Source organism: Sturnira hondurensis, unplaced genomic scaffold, assembly GCF_014824575.4.
Source record: "Sturnira hondurensis isolate 20B ecotype Veracruz unplaced genomic scaffold, ASM1482457v3 Scaffold0004136, whole genome shotgun sequence".
Taxonomy (NCBI): Eukaryota; Metazoa; Chordata; class Mammalia; order Chiroptera; family Phyllostomidae; genus Sturnira; species Sturnira hondurensis.
The window spans coordinates 52182523-52202555 of record NW_028076767.1 but is presented as its reverse complement, the minus strand read 5'-3'; the positions used below and the strand labels follow the sequence as shown (position 1 = coordinate 52202555).

Genomic DNA, 20033 nt, shown 5'->3' with positions numbered 1-20033 from the left:
TTATGTTATTTTTATTTTTTTTTACATTTCTTTATGTCTTTTAGTTTCTTGGCTCAGGATTCCTTCTTGCATCTCAGGCATTCTTTTTGGAATCATTTTGTTTCTTGAAGTATGTAGTGAAAAATTCCTTTAGAAAGAATACTATGGTAATAAATTGTCTCAGTTTCTGTTTCTCTGGTGGAAGAAGGTATAAGGGGGATAAATGGTAATGGGAAAAATACAATTAAACAAAAAGAATGTTATCTCAGCTGGATATTCTCTTACAGATTAATAATTATTATTTTTAGTATCCTGAAGATATTATTTTATTGTCTTCTAGCTTCTACTTTGATTAGTTTATCGTTTCTTTGTAGGTGATCTTTTATTCCTTGCCACTGTTAAAAAGTGTCATTCTTCTGTATCACATAATATGTGTAGGTATGAATTGTCTTAATTATCCTTTTTGTTATTCATTATGATTCCTGAATCTAAGGATTCTTGACTATCATTTTTATCTATTATTTTCAATCAGTACTCTCCCTCATTTTGTCTATTCTTATCTACTAGTACCCTTCACCATTTCCCCCATTATCCCCTCCCTCTCTCTGGTCACTGTCAGCCTGTTTTTTATTTCAATGTTTCTGGTTATATTTTTCTTGCTTTTTTGTTTTGTTGATTAGGTTCCACTTATAGGTGAAATCATATGGTATTTGTCTTTCAGCCTGGCTCATTTCACTTAGCATAATATTCTCCAGTTCTACCCATGTTGTCACAAAGGGTAGGAGTTCCTTCTTTCTTTCTGTTGGCGTAGTATTCCATTGTGTGACATATCATATTTTTTTGATCCACTCATTTACTTATGGGCATTTAGGTTTCTTCCAGCCCTTGGCTATTGTAAATTGTATTGCTATTTGAACATTGGGGTGCATAGGTCCTTTTGAATTTGTATTTCAGGATATAATCCCAACAGTGGAATTGCTGGGTGAAAAGGAAGTTTCATTTTTAGATTTCTGAGGAAATTTCATACTGTTTTCCCCAGTGGCTGCATCAGTCTGCATTTCCATAAACAGTGTACTAGGGGTCCCTTTTCTCCACAACCTCCCCAGCACTTGCTGTTTGTTGATTTGCTTATGGTGACTGTTCTGACCCATGTGAACTGGTATCTTATTGTGGTTTTAATTTGCATCTCTCTAATGGCTAGTGATGATGAGCATACTTTCATGTGTCTCTGAGCCCTCTGTATGTCCTCCTTAGAGAAGTGTCTGTTCAAGTCCTTTGCTCATTTTTTAATTGGGTTGTTTGTCTTCCTGGAGTGGAGTCATGTGAGTTCTTTATATACTTTCTTTATATACTTTATATAATTAAAGAAATCGCATTAATTCAGATGGGTAGGAAGGGCAGAGACGTGGCGACATGGGACAGGCAGTCCCACTCCTATGTGTGGTGCATAAAAATCGGGAGAGATATTTCAGGAGCAAGGGATTCCCAGCCCCACACCAGACCATCCAGCCCAAGGTTGCAGTGCCTGAGACATAAGTTCCCATAACTTCTAGCTGTAAAAAGCAGCGGGGGTTGAGGCAGTGGAAGAAACTGCAGGATTCTCAGGTGTCTCCTCTTAAAGGGTCTGCAATGGACTTAGAATACATTCAAACTCACTTCCTCTGGGCTCCAGCACTGGGGCAGCAGCTTGACAGATACCAATGGTACCAGGGGAGAAACAAAGTGTCTGGCATAAAAGTAAGCACCGGCAGACAGCTTTCTCCAAGACAAAACTCCAGAGGCCAGGCAGCAGCCATTGTTCATTTCCTGAGAACTCTCCACACAGATCCACAGCGCGGCTGCACCATATCTCAGACTCCATCAACCTGGTTCACACAGGCTGCCCCACCAGGTGATTACTTAAGGCTCTACCCCATTCAATTTATGAGTGTGATTTTCTACAACAGGCCATGCTACTAGGACAAGGAGTCAAAGCAGCCCTACCTAATATACAGAAACAAACACAGGGTAGCAGCCAAAATGAAGAAACAAAGAAACATAGCCCAAATGAAAGAACAGATCAAAACTCCAGAAAAAGAGCTAAACAAAATGTAGATGAGCAATCTATCAGATGCAGAGTTCAAAACACTGGTTATGAGGATGCCCAAATAACTCACTGGGTACTTCACAGCATAAAAAAGTCCCAAGCACAAATAAAGTTTACACTAAGAGAAATAAATACAAATTTACAGGGAATCAACAGTAGAATGGATGAAAATGAGAATCAAATTAATGATATGGAACGCATGGAAGAAAAAAATTCAATCAAAATGGCAAGAAGAATAACAAGGACAAAGTAAAGAGCCTCTGGGACAACTTCAAATATACCAACTTTGAATCACAGGGCTGCCAGAAGGAGAAAAGAAAGAGCAAAAAATTGGAAACTTGTTTGAAAATATAATGAAATTAAACTTCCCTAATTTGGTGAAGGAAATAGACATACAAGTCCAGGAAGCACAGGGAGTGCCAAACAAGTTGGACCCAAAGAGAACGACACCAAGATACATCATAATTAAAATGCCACAGGTGAAAGATAAAGAGGGAATCTTAAAAGCAGCAAGAGAAAAGCAGTTACCTACAAAGGGATTCTCATAAGACTATCAGCTGATTTCTCAAAAGAAACTTTGAAGGCTAGAAAAAATTGGCAAGAAATATTCAGAGTGATGAAAAGCAAGGAACTACAGCCATGATTGCTCTACCCAGCAAAGCTAACATTTAGAATGGAAGGGCATATAAAGAGTTTTCCTAACAAGAAAAAACTAGAGGAGTTCATCATCGCCAAGCCATTATTATATGAAATGTTAAAGGGACTTATTTAAGAAAAAGAAGATCAAAATTATGAACATAAAATGCAATAAACACATACCCATCAACAGTAGAATCTAAAAAACAAACTAAGCACATAAGAAGAGAGACAGAGTCATGGATATGGAGAAAATTTTGATGGTTGCCAGATGGAAGTGGGGCTGGGGGAATGGGAGAAGAGGTGAGGGCATTAAGTACAACTAGGTAGTTGCAGAATAATCATGGGGATGTAAAGTACAATATAGGAAATTGAGTAGCCAAAGAGCTTATACGCATGACCCATGAACATGAGCAAAGGTGTTGGGATTAACTGAGGGAGTCAGGGGTGCTGGGGGGGGGGTCAAAAAGGAAAATATTGGGATAACTATAATAGCATAATCAATAAAATATAAATTTTTAAAAACATGTATTTTCTAACTTACTTTCTTACTCATTTCACCAGATTATTTACATACTCTGCTTTAGTACAATGCATTGTTACATTTTTAAATAAGAGATACAGAATTTTAACTTCTTGGTTTTCTCATTCATTTCATTACCTTATATCTAAAATTATGAAACCAAGAATTGATATTAACATATAGATTCAATGTTAATATTCAACATATGTATCCATTATTTAATCTATAGAAATTACCATTTTTTAATACCAAATAGTTGCAGGATTTTAACTTCTTGTTTTGCTTGTCCAGATCCTGGTTAACTTTTATTTTAAATTATGAAATAAAGAAAATTGAATATTAACATTTAGATTCAGTATCAACATTCAACACATGCAGCCATATTTATTCTGGAGTCAGCCTTTTTTGTTCATTACCATGTAAGCTAAAGTATTATACTAATATAAAGGGTCATATCTTTAACCTCTAATTGTATTATGCTGTATTAAATAGGACAATAGATATGAAAGTGTAGGCTTGGATATTAACATATCAGAAGAGTTCAATCATATACTGCTTGAACTGAAATCTGAGCATATAAGTCAAATATAACTTTGAATTGCATTTAGTACATTAGATTTTCATAAAATAATTGAAGCCACCTATTTTATCTAGCATATTACTTTGGAATTAGTTACTTAAAATATGGTATCTACTCTAGAATATAGATTATACAACCTCTGGTAATATAAATTAAATCTATCTATTGTATATACTGTATTAATTAAATCATATAAAATATATCCTAGAGTGGCCCAATAAACCACTCTGGCTATTCCCCTATGTATTTTTAATAAAAGCCAGAGTTCCCTTCTAAAGTAACTAATTAGGGAGGTGGCAATTAAATTTCATTCACTTATGCAAAGTAAATGTGTTATTTCATCTTTACATGTATAAAAAAATAGAACTGAGAATAAGAACTGGAGATTAAAATGCGTGGTCAGGACTAGAAAGGTACAAAGTAAATCATGATGTAAAAATATCAACATTTCTCTCATATCATTTACATAAAAACTCCACCCATGCAAACTTTAAAGATTAGCCTGGGGAGTACACAGCTAGGTCAGGGGAGTTTGTTAGTTGACATGAAATATCCCAGAGTCAATTTCTGGGTTCAAAGGTTCAGGGGTGAAAGTCTTCCAATGCTAAGCTAATCCTAGCTCAGAATTAATTTTATCACAATATACAGGATTGCACTTATTACTATAGAGTAGTAATAAGTTACCTAAAGAATATGATCTTTCCTAGAGATTACTGAAAAACAGAGTTGCCAGTGATACCCTGGACAAGAGTTTGATTAAAGAAACAGAAATCTTGGAAGATTTATTCACCTTTAGTCTACCTTTTCATTTCTCCTTTTGTTGTGAATCTTCACTTTTAAGACAATTTAAAATAGGTGTCCAAAGTCAACACCTGAACAAAGTAAAAGTATTTTACTTTATTCAGTATTTTGTACTTTTTCATTCCTGCCTGGTCAGAGTGAATTGTACTGCCCCTTCCTTCCATTATTCTACTGAGTACCAAATAAGTGAGTGTATTGCTCTGAGTGTGTACAAAATGCAGGCAATAGAACCTCTGCCTAGCCATTTGAAATAGGTTTAAAAAAATAGAAACTGAATGGAAGTTTAATGCACCTGACTGGATTATACAGTTTAGTTTGAATAAAATGCATTATATTGAAGCAAAATAATTAGAGTTGTAGTTTACCTAATAATTGCTACTAATTGCTTTCAAGGGATTAGATCTCCACAACCCCCTTTTTGGTGGCAGTGGAAATATGTCACCCATAGCATTAGTGGTGTTCATACTAATGGTTTTTATATTTTCCATGTATAGTTCAAAATGTCATCTTGTTAAGAGGAAATCTTTATCAGAGATAAAAATGCAAGTAACTAAATTGACAAGATAACTGTTTGTTTTCTGTTTTTCATCTCACTAATAAATGATGTTAACTAGAATGTTTGATTGCCTTCAATTTCATGGAAAATTGGTTAATATTCCTTCTCTGAATATGTGTGGCTGAATTAATTTTATATTCCTTAAACTAACACTTGACAATCAGATAAAATAATTGTGTGCAAGTGACTGAATTGAATCCCTAAAATATTAGATCCCATATGGGGGCAACTTTGCCTACAAAGTCCCCCCATCTGCCACGAATGAAAATGAAACTACCTAGACATGATCTGCTTGGGGAGGAAAAGGTAGTTGATCCCTCAAAGGGGAAGGGCCAAGAACCTTTTCCTCAATGGGCTTTTATTGGGTTCATTTGCACAAGAATACAGGTAAGGATCAAACAATAGATAGCATTCAAAGAACTGTGAGGGCTTATTCTCAGTCAGGGTCCGATAGCTAAAGAGCCATAAAACTTTGAGGAACAAACTTCTTGCTTGGACCCTTATCATTTAAATGAGAGCATTCTAAACAAAGCAGGTTTCACAGGATTTTGCATATTCTTTCTTAGACCTGATCACCCCAGGGAACCAGCCCCTTCTAGCAGAGGGCTGCACCTTCCACATCATAGGTTTTTAGGCTTAAGTGGATTAGAGCCAGGACGCGCTTCTCCCAAATGGAAATGGGCTGTTTCAGAATAGCTGAGGGGCACAGGTCCATCGCTCCCTGTTTGTCACAGCCCCCCAAGTCCTTCCGTGATGGTCTCCCAAGTGATCATGTCTGGCTTAGGTTGCCCCTCTCTTGGTAAGGAGTCTTACCTGTCATGGACTGTCGACCATGCTTTGAGGGCAGGGGAAGAAGCAGAGGCAGTGTTTGCTACCAGAGATAAGCTTTGTCTCCTAAATGGCTCGCATTCCAGAGGTTGCTCACTCAGTCTTAGCCATGGGAGGCAGTTACAATTCCTGAAACCAGGCAGAGCGGTTCCCAACAATATTAAATTTTATTTCCCTGTTGTCTGTGTCTATGACTTTTTGTTTGTTTGCCTTTGTTCATTTGTTGCTTTTAGTTTTATACCCCAACATGAGTGAAATCATATGGTTTTTTACTTCCTTTCCATGACTTGCTTAGCATGGTATTATCTAGATCCATCCATGTTGTTGCAATAACAGTATTTCATAGACACGGGCAACAGTATGTTGGTTATCAGAGGGAGAGTGGTGAGGGAATTAGTAAAGTCTAAAGGGGCCCAAATATGGTGACAGGAGATTGGGCTTTGGGTGGTAAGCAAATAATGCAGTGTACATATGTATCATAGAATTGTACCCTCAACATTTTATTAACCAATGTCACCCCAATAAATGTAACTTAAAAAATGTTGAAAACAAGAAAATACTTTGAGCTTCTAACCTTAAAAATACCTTTATTAATTTAAATCATATTGTTATTTCTTTAACATAGTTCGTAAATAATATTTTTATCCCTGAAAAAAAGTGTATTTTCTGCAATTAAGAGAATGTATGTACAATTATTTGGTCTTCTTTTTTCCCATCCCACAGAGAAATGATGAAGAGGCAGTTGTGGATAGGGGTGGAACTCGTTCTATTCTCAAAACACACTTTGAGAAAGAAGATTTAGAAGGTAAGACATTTTCCCTGCTTGGATAGCTCTTCCTATCTTTGTTTCAAAGTGAAACGTGAAACTCGGCGCAATGTGGAGAATTGCAGACGCTGATACCAGAGTAATGGTGGTGGTGGTTGGTGGGTATGATGCAGCCTGGGATGCCGTAGGCAGACCCGAAAACGGTACGGACATTCACCAAGGAGGCGTTTACCGAACCCCTGCTACAGTCCAGGTTGTGCTGCGTTCCAGTCTTTCAATACTCCTTGTTCAAAGAATCACAATCAACGGGGGAATAAAAAGAAAAAATGACAGACTAGCACATGTGGCACTATGCGAGAGGGGAGAATAGGACAGGGATGTCTAACTAACTCGCTCAGCCTGCGCTGTCAGAGTAGGCTCTCAATGGAAGAGTTAAAGACACTTTGGTGTTCTAGTTTTACTCAGATATCTGTGGGAGAGAGTTGGAGGCGCCATTTGTTTGAGTCCCCAACAAGAAGGGGAAAAGGCAGCAAACTGTACTTGAACAACAATAAAAAAGAAGAAGAGGAAGAAGGTCAGATACTTCAACAGGGAGACTGTGTGGACTCGTAGCTCTGAAACCAAGTTGTACTGATTTCAAATATTACTTCTGCCTTATTTGCTATGGAAGCCCCAGCTAGTTAGTTAACTTCTCTGCGCCTTTCTCTTCTCAACTGCTAAAATAAAGGATAACAATGGAAAATATTATCTAAAATTTCTATAATAATTAAGGGAAAAATACTTAGAATAGTACCTGACATGAGTTATTTAAGTATTGGCAATTATCATTATATCACAATTTAATGTATATACACTAATAGTTCATTTTTCTTTTTAACCAGAAATTATTACTAGTGAGATTACAAGGTAGATGGTATTTTTCATCTTTTTGGTTGAAAAGTGAAACCCAGGTAATCTTTTTTAAAAAATTTAATTCTTGTTCAAGTACAGTTTTCTGTCTTATATTCCCAGCCCTGCCCCCACCAGTGCTCCCCACCTCCTTCCCATTTAATCTTAAGTAAAACTAATCAGAAAGAGCTGCTAATAAACCATCACAGCTGAGAAGTAAGGGTTTATTCTCCTTAAGAATTTTAATTTAACCACTTAAATTACAATTAAATTCATTGTTCTTTCATTTTATCCTTAGCTACAACAACTAAATAATATAGGAGAATTAATATAATGTTCAGAGACAACTTTCCACAACTATACCTAACTGTGTGCCTGACATTTCGTGGGGTACATGGAAAATACCCAGGTCTGGAAAGGTTATACTTACTGGGTGTGTATAGTATAATTTGCTGTGCTACCAATATTCATTACACAAATTGAAGGGAGCACAAGCTTGCAAAACCTAAAGGGAATATAGATCACAAAATAATTATTTCTTGGATTTGAAATGCCATTATATCAGCAGCAGATTTATCTTCCTCCTTGTGTTATGACTTCCGCTTTACTTCTATTTACTAAACATACACAAGAAAACCTAGTAAACTAAGATGTTAGTCTAAAAATATACTCAGTTCCAGGGAAAGGCTTGTGTTGAAAGACTATGATGGATAATCCACACATAGATAATTGGAAATTAACAGTTAATAATTTACAAATAATTATAGTAGAATCCTGAATGGTCCCTTTGGATGGAAAATGTATAATGCAAAAATAATATTTAATAATGTCATTTTAATTATACGAACATCAATTATATACATTTTCTTTGGGTGACAGTGTACAGTGCTTATTAAAAGAGACTTCTGGTTGGCAAAACACAATTCATAAGCCAGATTTTGTTTTGCTTATTGATATCTGTAGTGGATATTTTAATCCCAGAAATAAATAATTTTGGCTTACTGGTGATTGAAATTATCACAGAATGCAAGTGTAATGTTACATTTAGACTTTTGAAGGAAAATAGGGAAACCCTTATTTATATTGACTTTCTAAATATTTTTTTTTTGGTCCCAAACCATACTACACAGGTAACCATCTGAGTCTTTGAAGATACTATGGAGGGTTCAGGTGTGATGCACAGGAAGAATTGCTCTGAATCAGAAAACAGTGCAGGAGCAATGTGATAGATGGCATGGTTTAGGAAAGATCAACTGGCAGCATGATATAGAATGGGCAGTGGAAGAGCACCAGTTAGGAAGGTGGCGTTACTAGGGGTAGTGGTGGTGGTGGTTCCCCCTTTGTATAAATGACCAGAGCTCCACTTTTTAAGAGCATCTTCAGTAATGTAGATAAAACACATTTCATAAAAATCTTCTTTCAATCAAAGTTTAAGTAATTTATTTAATTTTTCCAGCTTTATTGAGATATAATTGATATATAACTATAAATTGAAGGTGTATAATAGGAAGATGGGGCACACAAATGTAATGAGAAATAATTACTACAATAAGGTTAGTTCCTTCACACCATCACCTCACATGGTCACCTTCTTTGTGTATGTGAGGTGAACATTTAAGACTACTCTTAGCAGCATTCAAATATGTAACGCGGTGTTGGTAACTGCAGTCCCCATGCTGCACCACAGAGCCTAGAACACATTCATTTTATAACTGGAAATTTGTATTTCCCCCATTTCCTCCACCCCCCAGCCTGTGACAACCCTGCAACTTCTGGCTTTTCCCAAGACTAGAATAGCCTTTGAGAGGGAAGAGATTTCAGATCATCAGTGAGATACAGGAAAATAATGGAGTAGCTGATGGCAGTTCCAACAAAGAATTTTGCAGAGTGTTTTGAGCAGTGGAAGAGATACCGAGAGAACTGTGCGAGGTCCCAAGGTGCCTACTTTGAAGGAGACTGAGGCATCACTGTCCTATATACAATGTTTCTTGTTTCTTGTATCTTCTTCGACAGATGTCTCTATTTTTCATATTACATGGCTGGATACCTCTGGACAGGCCTCATATACACATATTTAGCTAATGAAATTACTGGTGTAAGTTAACATCCTGACTACGGCTTGTAGAAATGCCAGGTGCTTAAAATATAAAGTCCCAGCTGAAATATGTTTAATGGAAAATGATTAACTGACCGAAATCAATAGCTTGGTGCTATTGACGGTATAGTATTCACATATATTATACATTCTGATGAATGATATGTCAGGTGTATAATTTTTTCCCTCTAAAACTATTTATCCATTTGTTTTACATATATCTTGTATGATTTTTCTCAGTCTTTTCCTCCTTATTATGTAAAATCAAGAGCATACAATTTTACTAGATTCTGTTAACTTTTCATTTTTCTACATCATATAATCAATAAATTCTTTGAATCTATTTCAAGGGTGTCTGTTCTCATCCCTTCCTTTTTTTCTTGCTGCCTCTGCTCTAATTCTTTCCCTTTCTGTGTACTATGTGGTTCCCACAATCCACCCTCCTTAATATTGTTCTTTCTAAACATGCTTCTGCTTCTGATACTAAAATGTAGTTAGTGGCACTGAATCCCTATAATTAGGTCACTCAGGATTCTGAGTAGAGCAAAAATTATTCAGATTAACCGATTTTTATTTTTGCTTTCCCACATCCTTGTGTGATTAGTAGTGTCTAACGTGTAAGATTACAAAAGGAATAATGAATTAATACATTTGAAATTCTTTTTTGTACTTGCTCTTTATTGCATGTGTAGTAGACCCAGTGTGATAAAATACACAATGCTCAGTTAAATATGAATATTTCATAAGCAAGGAATAACTTTTTGTATAGGTGTACCATGTACTATTTTTATCTTTTTGAAAATTTTAAACCTGTCAAGCCTCATAGTGGATGTTGTGATGAATCACCAATATGCCCCTTTTAAGCATGGAGGTATTTATTTCACCAGTTGCCATGGGTGTTGCCTGCTATTGGTTCATATCTAAATTCTCCCCAGAAATTACCTTTAGCTGAAGGGCACTACCTCTCGCCTATGGGCATAATGAATTTAATTCATGGTCAGTGAAGTTTAAAAGCCCCAAATTGATACAACTTTAAAGAGTTGTCTCAGCTTCAGAGTTTCTTATGGAATCAATTGAGGCTTTTATTGCATTTGTACCATGATTTGTTTTTTTTTTGCTACCCAATGCTGCTGCCCATATTTCCTCACAGATGTTATTGTTGACCACACTCTTCCACAAACCCCTGGGATACTCCTCAGAGTCTGCTTCCTGAAGAAGCGGACCCACTTTTTTATTGATCATTTTCCTGGTCCCTGGACAATACTAATAGACATTATTTGGTAATTGACAGGGCCTTAAAATTGGTTTCTTAGCCTATGGGGTTGAGAAATATTGCAGAGAGTGAGAAGGTTCTGAAACTCCTGCTGTGGCCGTGATAGTAAATGAAAATCAGTATTGCATCTGATGGGAAATGGCAGAGATTCCTGTTATTTTTAAAGACCTAAAGCGTGTGCCAGTTTGGCCACTACAGAAACTTGTCAAGTCCCAGAGGACGTAGTGGGTTTTGCAAAAGTAGCCGAGTGTGGCATGAATCACAGCTGCTGGATCAGTTGTGGAATCTTTGCTAGAGGAAGTTAACGTGGCCTCAGGTTCATGGTATGCAGCTGTGATCTGGCAATTGCATTTTTTTAAATTACTGTCAAGAAGGAGAACCAGAAATAAACATTCTCTTGGGAAGTACAGCAACATATATTTATGGTCTTGCTCCTGGGTTGTTCTAATGCTACTTTCTTGTGTCATGATAGAGTCCAAAGGGATTTGGACTGAGTGTGTATTCTATAGTCACACTGGTTCACTACACTGATTAAATGAACAAGAAGTGGCAAGTGTGTTTGGAGGACTTGATAAGATGGGTGTATTTCAGGGTATGCTTCCAAGCAAATTTGATTAAAGGATAAAGAATGTGCAATACTGTACTGAGCCTGAAACTCCAGGTTGGATAGATGGGTAGGTGGGATCAGTTTCCAATGGGCCAATAAAAATCACCAAATGCTCCTTCAGTTACTTTTACTCAACTGGATCCTCTCTCTTTATTGTTCATCCTCATCCAGCCTTTCTCAGAATGAATGTGTGCACTTCAGATAAGACCATTGTTATATCTTCTGCAGGCATAAAAGTAAATTAATGATAAGTCACTAAAAATAGTATTTTCTATGAATAATTAGATGATAATAAAGAGAAAAATAATAGCTAAAGATGTTTGCTATTATTATAGCTATTTTGACTGGTCAACTTCCAATCAAGCTGATACTGTCAAACAACTGGATTTTTTTTCAAAAAATTAAAAAAATATTTTTATTGTGCTAAAAATACATAACATAAAATTGATCGTCATAACCATTTTAAGTATTTATTTCAGTAGTGTTAAGTATATTCACATTGTTTTGTAACCAATCTGCAGAACTTTTTCATCTTAGAAAGCTGAAACTATACAACTCCCCATTTCCTCCTCCCCTACACCACTAGCAACCACAATACTCTTTGTTCCTATGGATCTGACCACTCTATGTACTTCATATAAGTGAATCATGAAGTATTTGCTCTTTGGGGTCTGGCTTGTTTTACTTAGCACAATGTCATCAAAGTTCATGTATGTTCTACCATGTGTTACAATTTCCTTCCTTTTGAAGTCTGAATATATTCCATTGTGAATATATATATACTATACAGTATATATATAGTGTATAGTGTATATATATACTGTGTGTGTATATATATAGCATATATATAATGTGTATGTATATATATACTATATGCCATATATGTATATAGTGTGTGTATATATAATGTGTGTATAATATATACACTGTACACTATATATAGTGTACAGTGTATATACAGTGTGTATATATATGTATATATAATATATATGTACATATATATAAACACTATATTTTATCTATTCATATGTGGATAGATGTGACTGCTTCTATCTCTTGGCTGTTGTGAATAGTGTTATTATGAATATGGGTGTGTAAATATGTCTTAAGAGATCCTGCTTTCGGTTGTTTTGAATACATAACCCATAAGTGGGATTGCTGGATCATAAGTTAATTCTATTTTTAATTTTTAGAGAAACTGCCATACTGTTTCCCACAACAGATAAACAATTTTACATTCCCACCAAGAGTGCACAAGAATTGTATCTCCACATCCTCACCAATACTTGTGATTTTTTTCTTTCCCCCTCTCTCTTTCCTTTCCTCCCTCCTCACTTCCCTTCTTCCCTTCCTTCCTTCCTTCCTTCCTTCCTTCCTTCCTTCCTTCCTCCCTCCCTCCCTCCCTCCCTCCCTTCCTTCCTATATTAGCCCTCCTAATAGGTGTGAAGTGATATCTCATTGTAGTTATTACTTGCATTTTCCTAATAATTAGTGATGTAAGCATTTTCTCCTATGCTTTTTGGCCATTTGTGTTTCATTTTTGGAGAAATCTCTGTTCCAGTCCTTTGCTCATTGTTTAATTGTTGTTGAGTTGTAGGAGTTCTTTATATATATTATAGATATTAACCTCTTGTCAGCTATATGATTTACAAATATTTTCTCCCATTCTATAGTTTGAATTTTCACTCTGTTGACTGTGTCTATTCATACACAGTAATTTTTACTTTTGATATAGTACAATTTGTCTAGTTCCACTTTTGTTCCCTGTGCTTTTTGTGTCATTTCTAGGAAATCCCTGTCAAATCCATTGTCATAGAGTTTTCCCCAATGCTTTCTTCCAATTTATAGTTTTTGCACTTAATATTTAGGTCTTTGATTCATTTCAAATTAATTTTGGTACACGGTACAGGTTGCCTACACCTGTACTCTTCATATTTCTTTGTGGCCTAACATTACACTTGTTACAGCTCATGTTCTCTCCACAGGTTCATTTCCCCCCAAATCTTTGATATATAAAGAACCTATTAGTGACTATTACTTTTTATTTTATAATACCTGGTATTTTTTATAATCTGAGAACATAGAAAAGGCAGTAAAGCCTGAGGAAAATTATTAAAAGCTTTCTGTTCAAAAACTTTTAGATTGCCCTATACCAAATTGGTGCCTTCTCATCTCCATGTATTAGTGACTTTCCTCCACACAGAATTAGAATGGCAATTCTCCCCGTATACTTGTATTACCTGATCCCTCCTGGTGGAGTAATTATCTTCCTCCTCCCAACTTCTCTTTCTGAGTTGACACCTTTCCTTGTGTCATATATATTTGTTATTTTTCTTATTTGATTATAAGCTTGTTGAGAGACAAATCTTCACCTTACACACAATTACATTCATGATATCCAGCACTTTCTCTTAAACTAAATAGGTCCAACAAATGTGTTGTATTGAATTGCATTTATATATAATTCAATAATATGTAACTAATCATGGAAGAAATTAAATTTACAAAATGTAATTAGGTGTATAATTAACACTCATCAAATATTGAATTACCTGTCAAACAACATGTAAATACAGTAGTTTCTAATTATGTTTCACTGTGTCAGGATAAATAAATTGTTGTATTTTAATATGTTATTCAAGAATTCATAAATTTAAAACTTTAGTGGAAAAGTTAAACTAATCTTTAAACCTAGGTCTACATATTAAATAAAAATGACATTTTCTATATCATAATTATTTTAGAAGATATTAAATTATTTTAAAGCCAAAGATTTAACAAAAAAATTTGTGCCCCATCTTCATATTCTTTTGCTCATTCCACTCAAGGAAAAAATAGTTGGTTTACTAGTTTATTTTCTTTTTGGACCACTTAATGTAAAGTGGACCCAAAGTGCAGAGATAATGTAATTAGAGCACCTAGCATAAAGCAATCATAAAATTTAATTCTGATTTATCAATGATAACAACCTCCTACTTTTCATTTCACTCAATGCATTCCTCAGCACTTAAGAGAACTAAAGTGTTTTTCTGACCACAATCATTGCAATGTCCAAAGTATATCTTCTCACAATATAAGCAGGAGTAGACAGACCAATCAGTTAGGACCTTTCTCTTGAAGGGACCATCATTCACCAATATCAATTAAGTGCTAATGTGATGCAACCACTGCCTTGTGCTCTTCATTCTCTAAGGAGGTTTAGACACTAGAGCTATCAATAGAGCATTTGAAATAAATCAATGGAAACAAATCACATTGGCCACTTTGCACAGTAATGTTTACCTTTAAATTATCAGTGAATATAAATACTGATAATAATGAATATGTATTAAATAATCAAAAAAGGTAATGCGCTTGACTTTTTAAATAATATATGCCTGTAATTATAGCAGTACAGGTATTACTGGAATTTTAATAGAATTGATTCCATCTGGGGTATGAGTATTCTGAGTTAACTTTGTTGAGTGCTCTCTTGTATTTTCTCTCAGTAACTTTGTTTACTCCCCCATTCCATCTGTCTTCTTTTCTGTTTACCTAGTCATTCCTACTGCCTTAGTACATCAAAACTGCTAATGGCATAATGAAAAAAAAATCTGATTTTCTTTCCTTTCTTTCTCTATCATTTCTACCCCTTAATGAGCTTCAGGTGGGAAGATAATAAAGGAAACCAAAATGATTAAAATCCTAATGAGGGTAAGGTGAAATTTTAATTTTTCTGCTGGTAAATTAAAATTTTGTTTGTTCTTGGGACAGGAAGATATGAATATTTCTTTGACTACTTAGAAAACTTCTTTTAAATTACCTTAGAAGCATCTGTAATAAAATCAGTACAGTCTCATCAACAAAAGATTTCTAATTTTTAGATAAAGTATTTAGAATTATGCCTATTTTTTCTTTGTATAACTCAGTTTTTCTTATAATGATAAATTACCACGATTTATTTAGATGATAGTATAGCAGGAGGGTATTCGTATTAATCTCAGTGATTAATACAAAACAATAGTACCAACAATACTTACACAGTTAATAACAATATTAATCATGAAAATGAAAGTTATCTTTAGTAAGTTGAGATATTAACTTATATAAATGGCTTATTTCTCTCCTGCTCTCTCATTTTAATTTTCTGTTCGGGTTGATTAGTCTGCATCCTATTTCATTATTTTTAAAAAGTGCTCTTTATTACCAACCACAGTGGCTCTCTGTCCTCACCATTTTTAGTTCTCAATTGCTTTTTATCTGTTTGTCATACCTTTTTTTAATTGAATTTATTGGTGAGACATTGGTTTACAAAACTCTACAAGTTTCAAGTGTATAACTCAATGAAACATCATCTACGTACTCCCTGTATCATGCGCCCATGGCCAAAAGCAAATTCTTTTTTCATCCCAATTTACCCCTCCTTTGCCCACCTTTCCCTTGGGTTATCACCACGTGGTTGTCTGTGCCTGTGTGTCATATATATGCTTTTTCCCTTAATCCCCTCACTTTTCATCTGGCCCAACCACCCTCCCCTCTGATAGCTGTCAGTGTGTCCCATGTATCTATGCCTCAATTTCTGTTTTGTTTGTCAGTTTATTTTGTTCATTAGATTCCACATATAAATGAGATCATATGGTATTTGCTTTCATTTGACTGACTTATTTCACTTAGCGTAATCTCCAGGTTCATCCATGCTGTTGCAAAAGGTTAAGATTTCTTTTTTCTTTTATTTTTTTACAGCTGAGTAATAGTCCCTTGTGTAAATGTACCACAGCTTTGCTTTTTCTTTTCGTTTTGTTTTAATGGAACTGACAGTTAAATATGATGTATAATAGAACATGGATGACTTTTTATTGAAACATTTTTTCTAATTTTTTTAATACTGTGGAATTCCATTTTAAATGAAAACATCATTTACTGTCATAGGAAAAACAATTTGCAAAGTTCAATTTACATGTAACCACAGCTTTTTTTCTAATCCACTTATCTACTGATGGGCACTAGGGCTGCTTAGTGCTATTGTTATTTACAATAGCCAAATTTGGCTATTGTAAATAACACTGCAGTGAACATAGGGCTGCATATATCCTTTTGAATTAGTGTTGAGGATTTCTTTGGCTATATTCCCAGAAGTGGGATTACTGGATCAAAAGACAGTTCCATTTTTAGTCTATTGAGGAAGCTTGATATTCTTTTCCACAGTGGCTGCACCAATCTGCATTCCCACCAACAGTGCAAAAGGTTTCCCCTTTCTCCACATCCTCACCAGCGCTTGTTGTTTGTTGATTTATTAATGATGGCCATTCTGACGTTGTGAAGTGATATCTCATTGTGGTTTAATTTGCATCTCTCTGATGGCTAGTGATGCTGAGCATCTTTTCATATGTCTCTTGGCCATCTGTATGTCCTCTTTAGAGAAATGTCTATTCAGGTTCTTTGCCCATATCTTAATTAGGTTGTTTGTCTTCTTGATGATCAGTTGGATGAATTCTTTATATATTTTGGAAATTAACCCTTTACCAGATGTATCATTGGCAAATATGTTCTCCCATTCAGTGGATTACCTTTTCATTTTTTTGATGGTTTCTTTTGCTATGCAAAATCTTTTTACTTTGATATAGTCCCATTTATTTATTTTTTCCTCTGTTTCACTTGCCCCAGGAGATATATAGGCAAAAATATTGCTACAAGAAATGTTTCAAATTTTACTGCCTGTTTTCTTCTAGGGTTTTTATAGTTTCACAACTTACATTTAAATTTTTAATCATTTTGAGTTTATTCTCGTGTATGTGTATGGTGTAAGTTGGTGTAGTTTCACTGTTTTTCATGTATCTGTCCAATTTTCCCAACATCATTTTTTGAAGAGACTGTCTTTTACCCCACTGTATGTTTTTGCCTCTTTTGTCAAATATTAATGGACTCTAAAGGCTTTATGTCTGTGCTCTCTGTTTGGTTTCATTGATTTATATGCATGTTCTTATGACAATATCATGCTGTTTTGATTACTGTGGTCTTTTTTTTATTACTGTGGTGTTATAGAATAGTTTTATTGCTTTGTTCTTCTTTTTTAATATTGCTGAGGTTGTTTGGGGTCTTTTGTGGCTCCAAATAAATGTTTGGAATATTTTTTTCTAGATTTGTGAGATATGCCACTAGTATTTTAAAAGGAATTACATTGAATCTGTACATTGCTTCAGGCAGTATGGACATTTTAATGATGTTAATTTTTCCTATCCATGAACATACTATATGAGTGCACTTATCTGTATCTTTCTCAATTTCTTTTTTCAGTGTCTTATGAATTTCTGAGCATAGGTCTTTTACCTCCTTGGGCAAATTTACTCCTAAGTACTTACTTTTTGTTGCAATAATAAATGGGATTGTTTTCCCAATTTTTTTCTGATGGTTTATTATTGATGTATGAAAATGCCACCAATCTCTGAATATTAATTTTGTATTCTGCTACTTTGCCATATTCACTTATTAGATCTTGTAGTTTTTTGGTGGAGTCTTTAGGGTTTTCTATGTACAACACTGTGTCATCTGTGAATAATGACAGTTTTACCTCCTTCTTTTTTTTCTTTGGCTGCCTCTAATTTTTTCTTCTTGTCTCATTGCTGTGACTAGGACTTCTAGTACTATACTGAATAGAAATGGTGAAAGTGGACATCCCTGTCTTGTTCCTGACCTTAAGGGAAATGCTTTTAGTTTTCTCTATTGCTTTTAAAACTTTTAACTAAACTTTGGTTTTTAGATCTCTATTCTCTCACCTCTCCCTTTTGCTTCTCTTCTCTGTCATGTCTTCCTTGGTATTTTCTATTTTATCCACTGGCCCCTCTTACACTGTGTGACATTTCTACATTTTTCCCAAAATTAAAATACCTCTCACAATTTAATTGTTTTAAAAGTTATTAAAATAATATTAACTCAGAAAATTCAAGCAATATAAACATATGTAGGAAGGCAAACAAAACAACTCCAAGTCCTACCAACTAGAAATAATACTGTTAATATTCTGAATACAATAATAACAAATATTTTAAGCAAAATATTTATTATATGTATTATAAACACATGTAATGATAACTAAATTACATATGTAAATGGAGTATAAGTCATTTTTATCTTTTAAGCTACTCTTCTTTTAAACTACTCTTTTCTGATTCAAAAAATTCAACATCTTTCCATGTTAATATAGATATTATCCATGTAAATTGTACTTAGTATTTTATTTCATGGTTGTATGATGCTTTATTTAACCAGTCCTTATCAATGGACATTTTGACTATTTCTCATTTTTCTATTTTTCACAAAGCTGCCATGAACATGATTGTATGTGTATCTCTGTGCACTTGATTTTCCTGATATAATTCTCAGGAGAATCAGTGGGTCAAATGATTATAAAGTTAATATTTTGATACATTTTTTATTGTCTTCCAGAATGATTGCACTCAAGTATACTCCTACTAACATGATGTGGGAAGTTCCATCTATTTCTTCAAACCTTTGACAAATCTCAACTATCTTTTTATTTATTTATTTTATTTTTTATTGTTCAGTTACAGTTGTCCCCATTTGCCCCCCATGGCTCTCTCCTGCCCTACCCACCCCCACCTCCCACATTTCAATCCTCCCCCACCCCAGTTGTCTTTGTCCATGGGTCTTTTGTACATGTTCCTCGACTTAACCCTTCAACTATCTTTTAAATGTTGTTTTTTCTCCACATATGTACCTGATTTTCCCCCCTATTCTTCATACTCTCCCCAGCTGATTCACTTCCTAGAATGTTTCTTCCACCTAAGCTATTGATCTTCATAATTTATCTGACAGTGTTGTCAAATTAGCCACACTATCTGCTCTTCTGTATACTTACACACCAAAACCCACCTTGAACCTTAAATGTTAAACTTCTTAGTGACCCAAGCCTTTAATATCCCTTATTGTAAGGGTACATACATGTCCCTTTCTGCACTCAAGGTAAGTTCCTTCATAACTAAGTGACTTTGTTAGAAAGGCCTTTAGTATCAGTCACATGATGGGCGTAGGCCAGCTGCATGTGTGTGCACACATTTTTTGTAACCTACTGGGTGTTGTTGAGTTTGGAAAATGGGCCAAACTTTCTTCCCGGTGGTGATGTTTCCTCCAGATGGGGGTGGAAGTAGGGAAATGTTATCCATTCCTGCTTGTCTTCATTTATAGCACCGTACTCCATTCAGATATGGTGTAGTGACTTTAACTCTCAAAGCAAAGGAATTTGGGTTTAGCTTAGCTTCTTCCTAATAGACTCTTTGGATCTTGCCAAAATCTGAGGATTAAAATGGATGCAGGAGGGAGGATGCCCCCTAATTTCACTTTCCAATATCTTAGCTCTCTACTTTTCCTTCACCCAAAATGATTATTTTATGTTCTCTACTCAAAGGTGGCTACTTACTC

General features: G+C 34.9%; 1 protein-coding gene across 7 annotated transcripts in view; it reads left to right on the top strand.

Moving 5' to 3' along the window:
• The window catches only part of SLC4A10 (solute carrier family 4 member 10), a 262715-nt gene that overhangs the window by 93790 nt on the left and 148892 nt on the right, over positions 1-20033 (top strand). For all 7 annotated transcript variants that reach the window (XM_037044586.1, XM_037044585.1, XM_037044584.1 and 4 more), the window contains exon 2: positions 6713-6794. In XM_037044586.1, coding sequence (XP_036900481.1) covers positions 6713-6794 — 82 coding nt within the window. The remainder of the gene's footprint in view (positions 1-6712; positions 6795-20033) is intronic.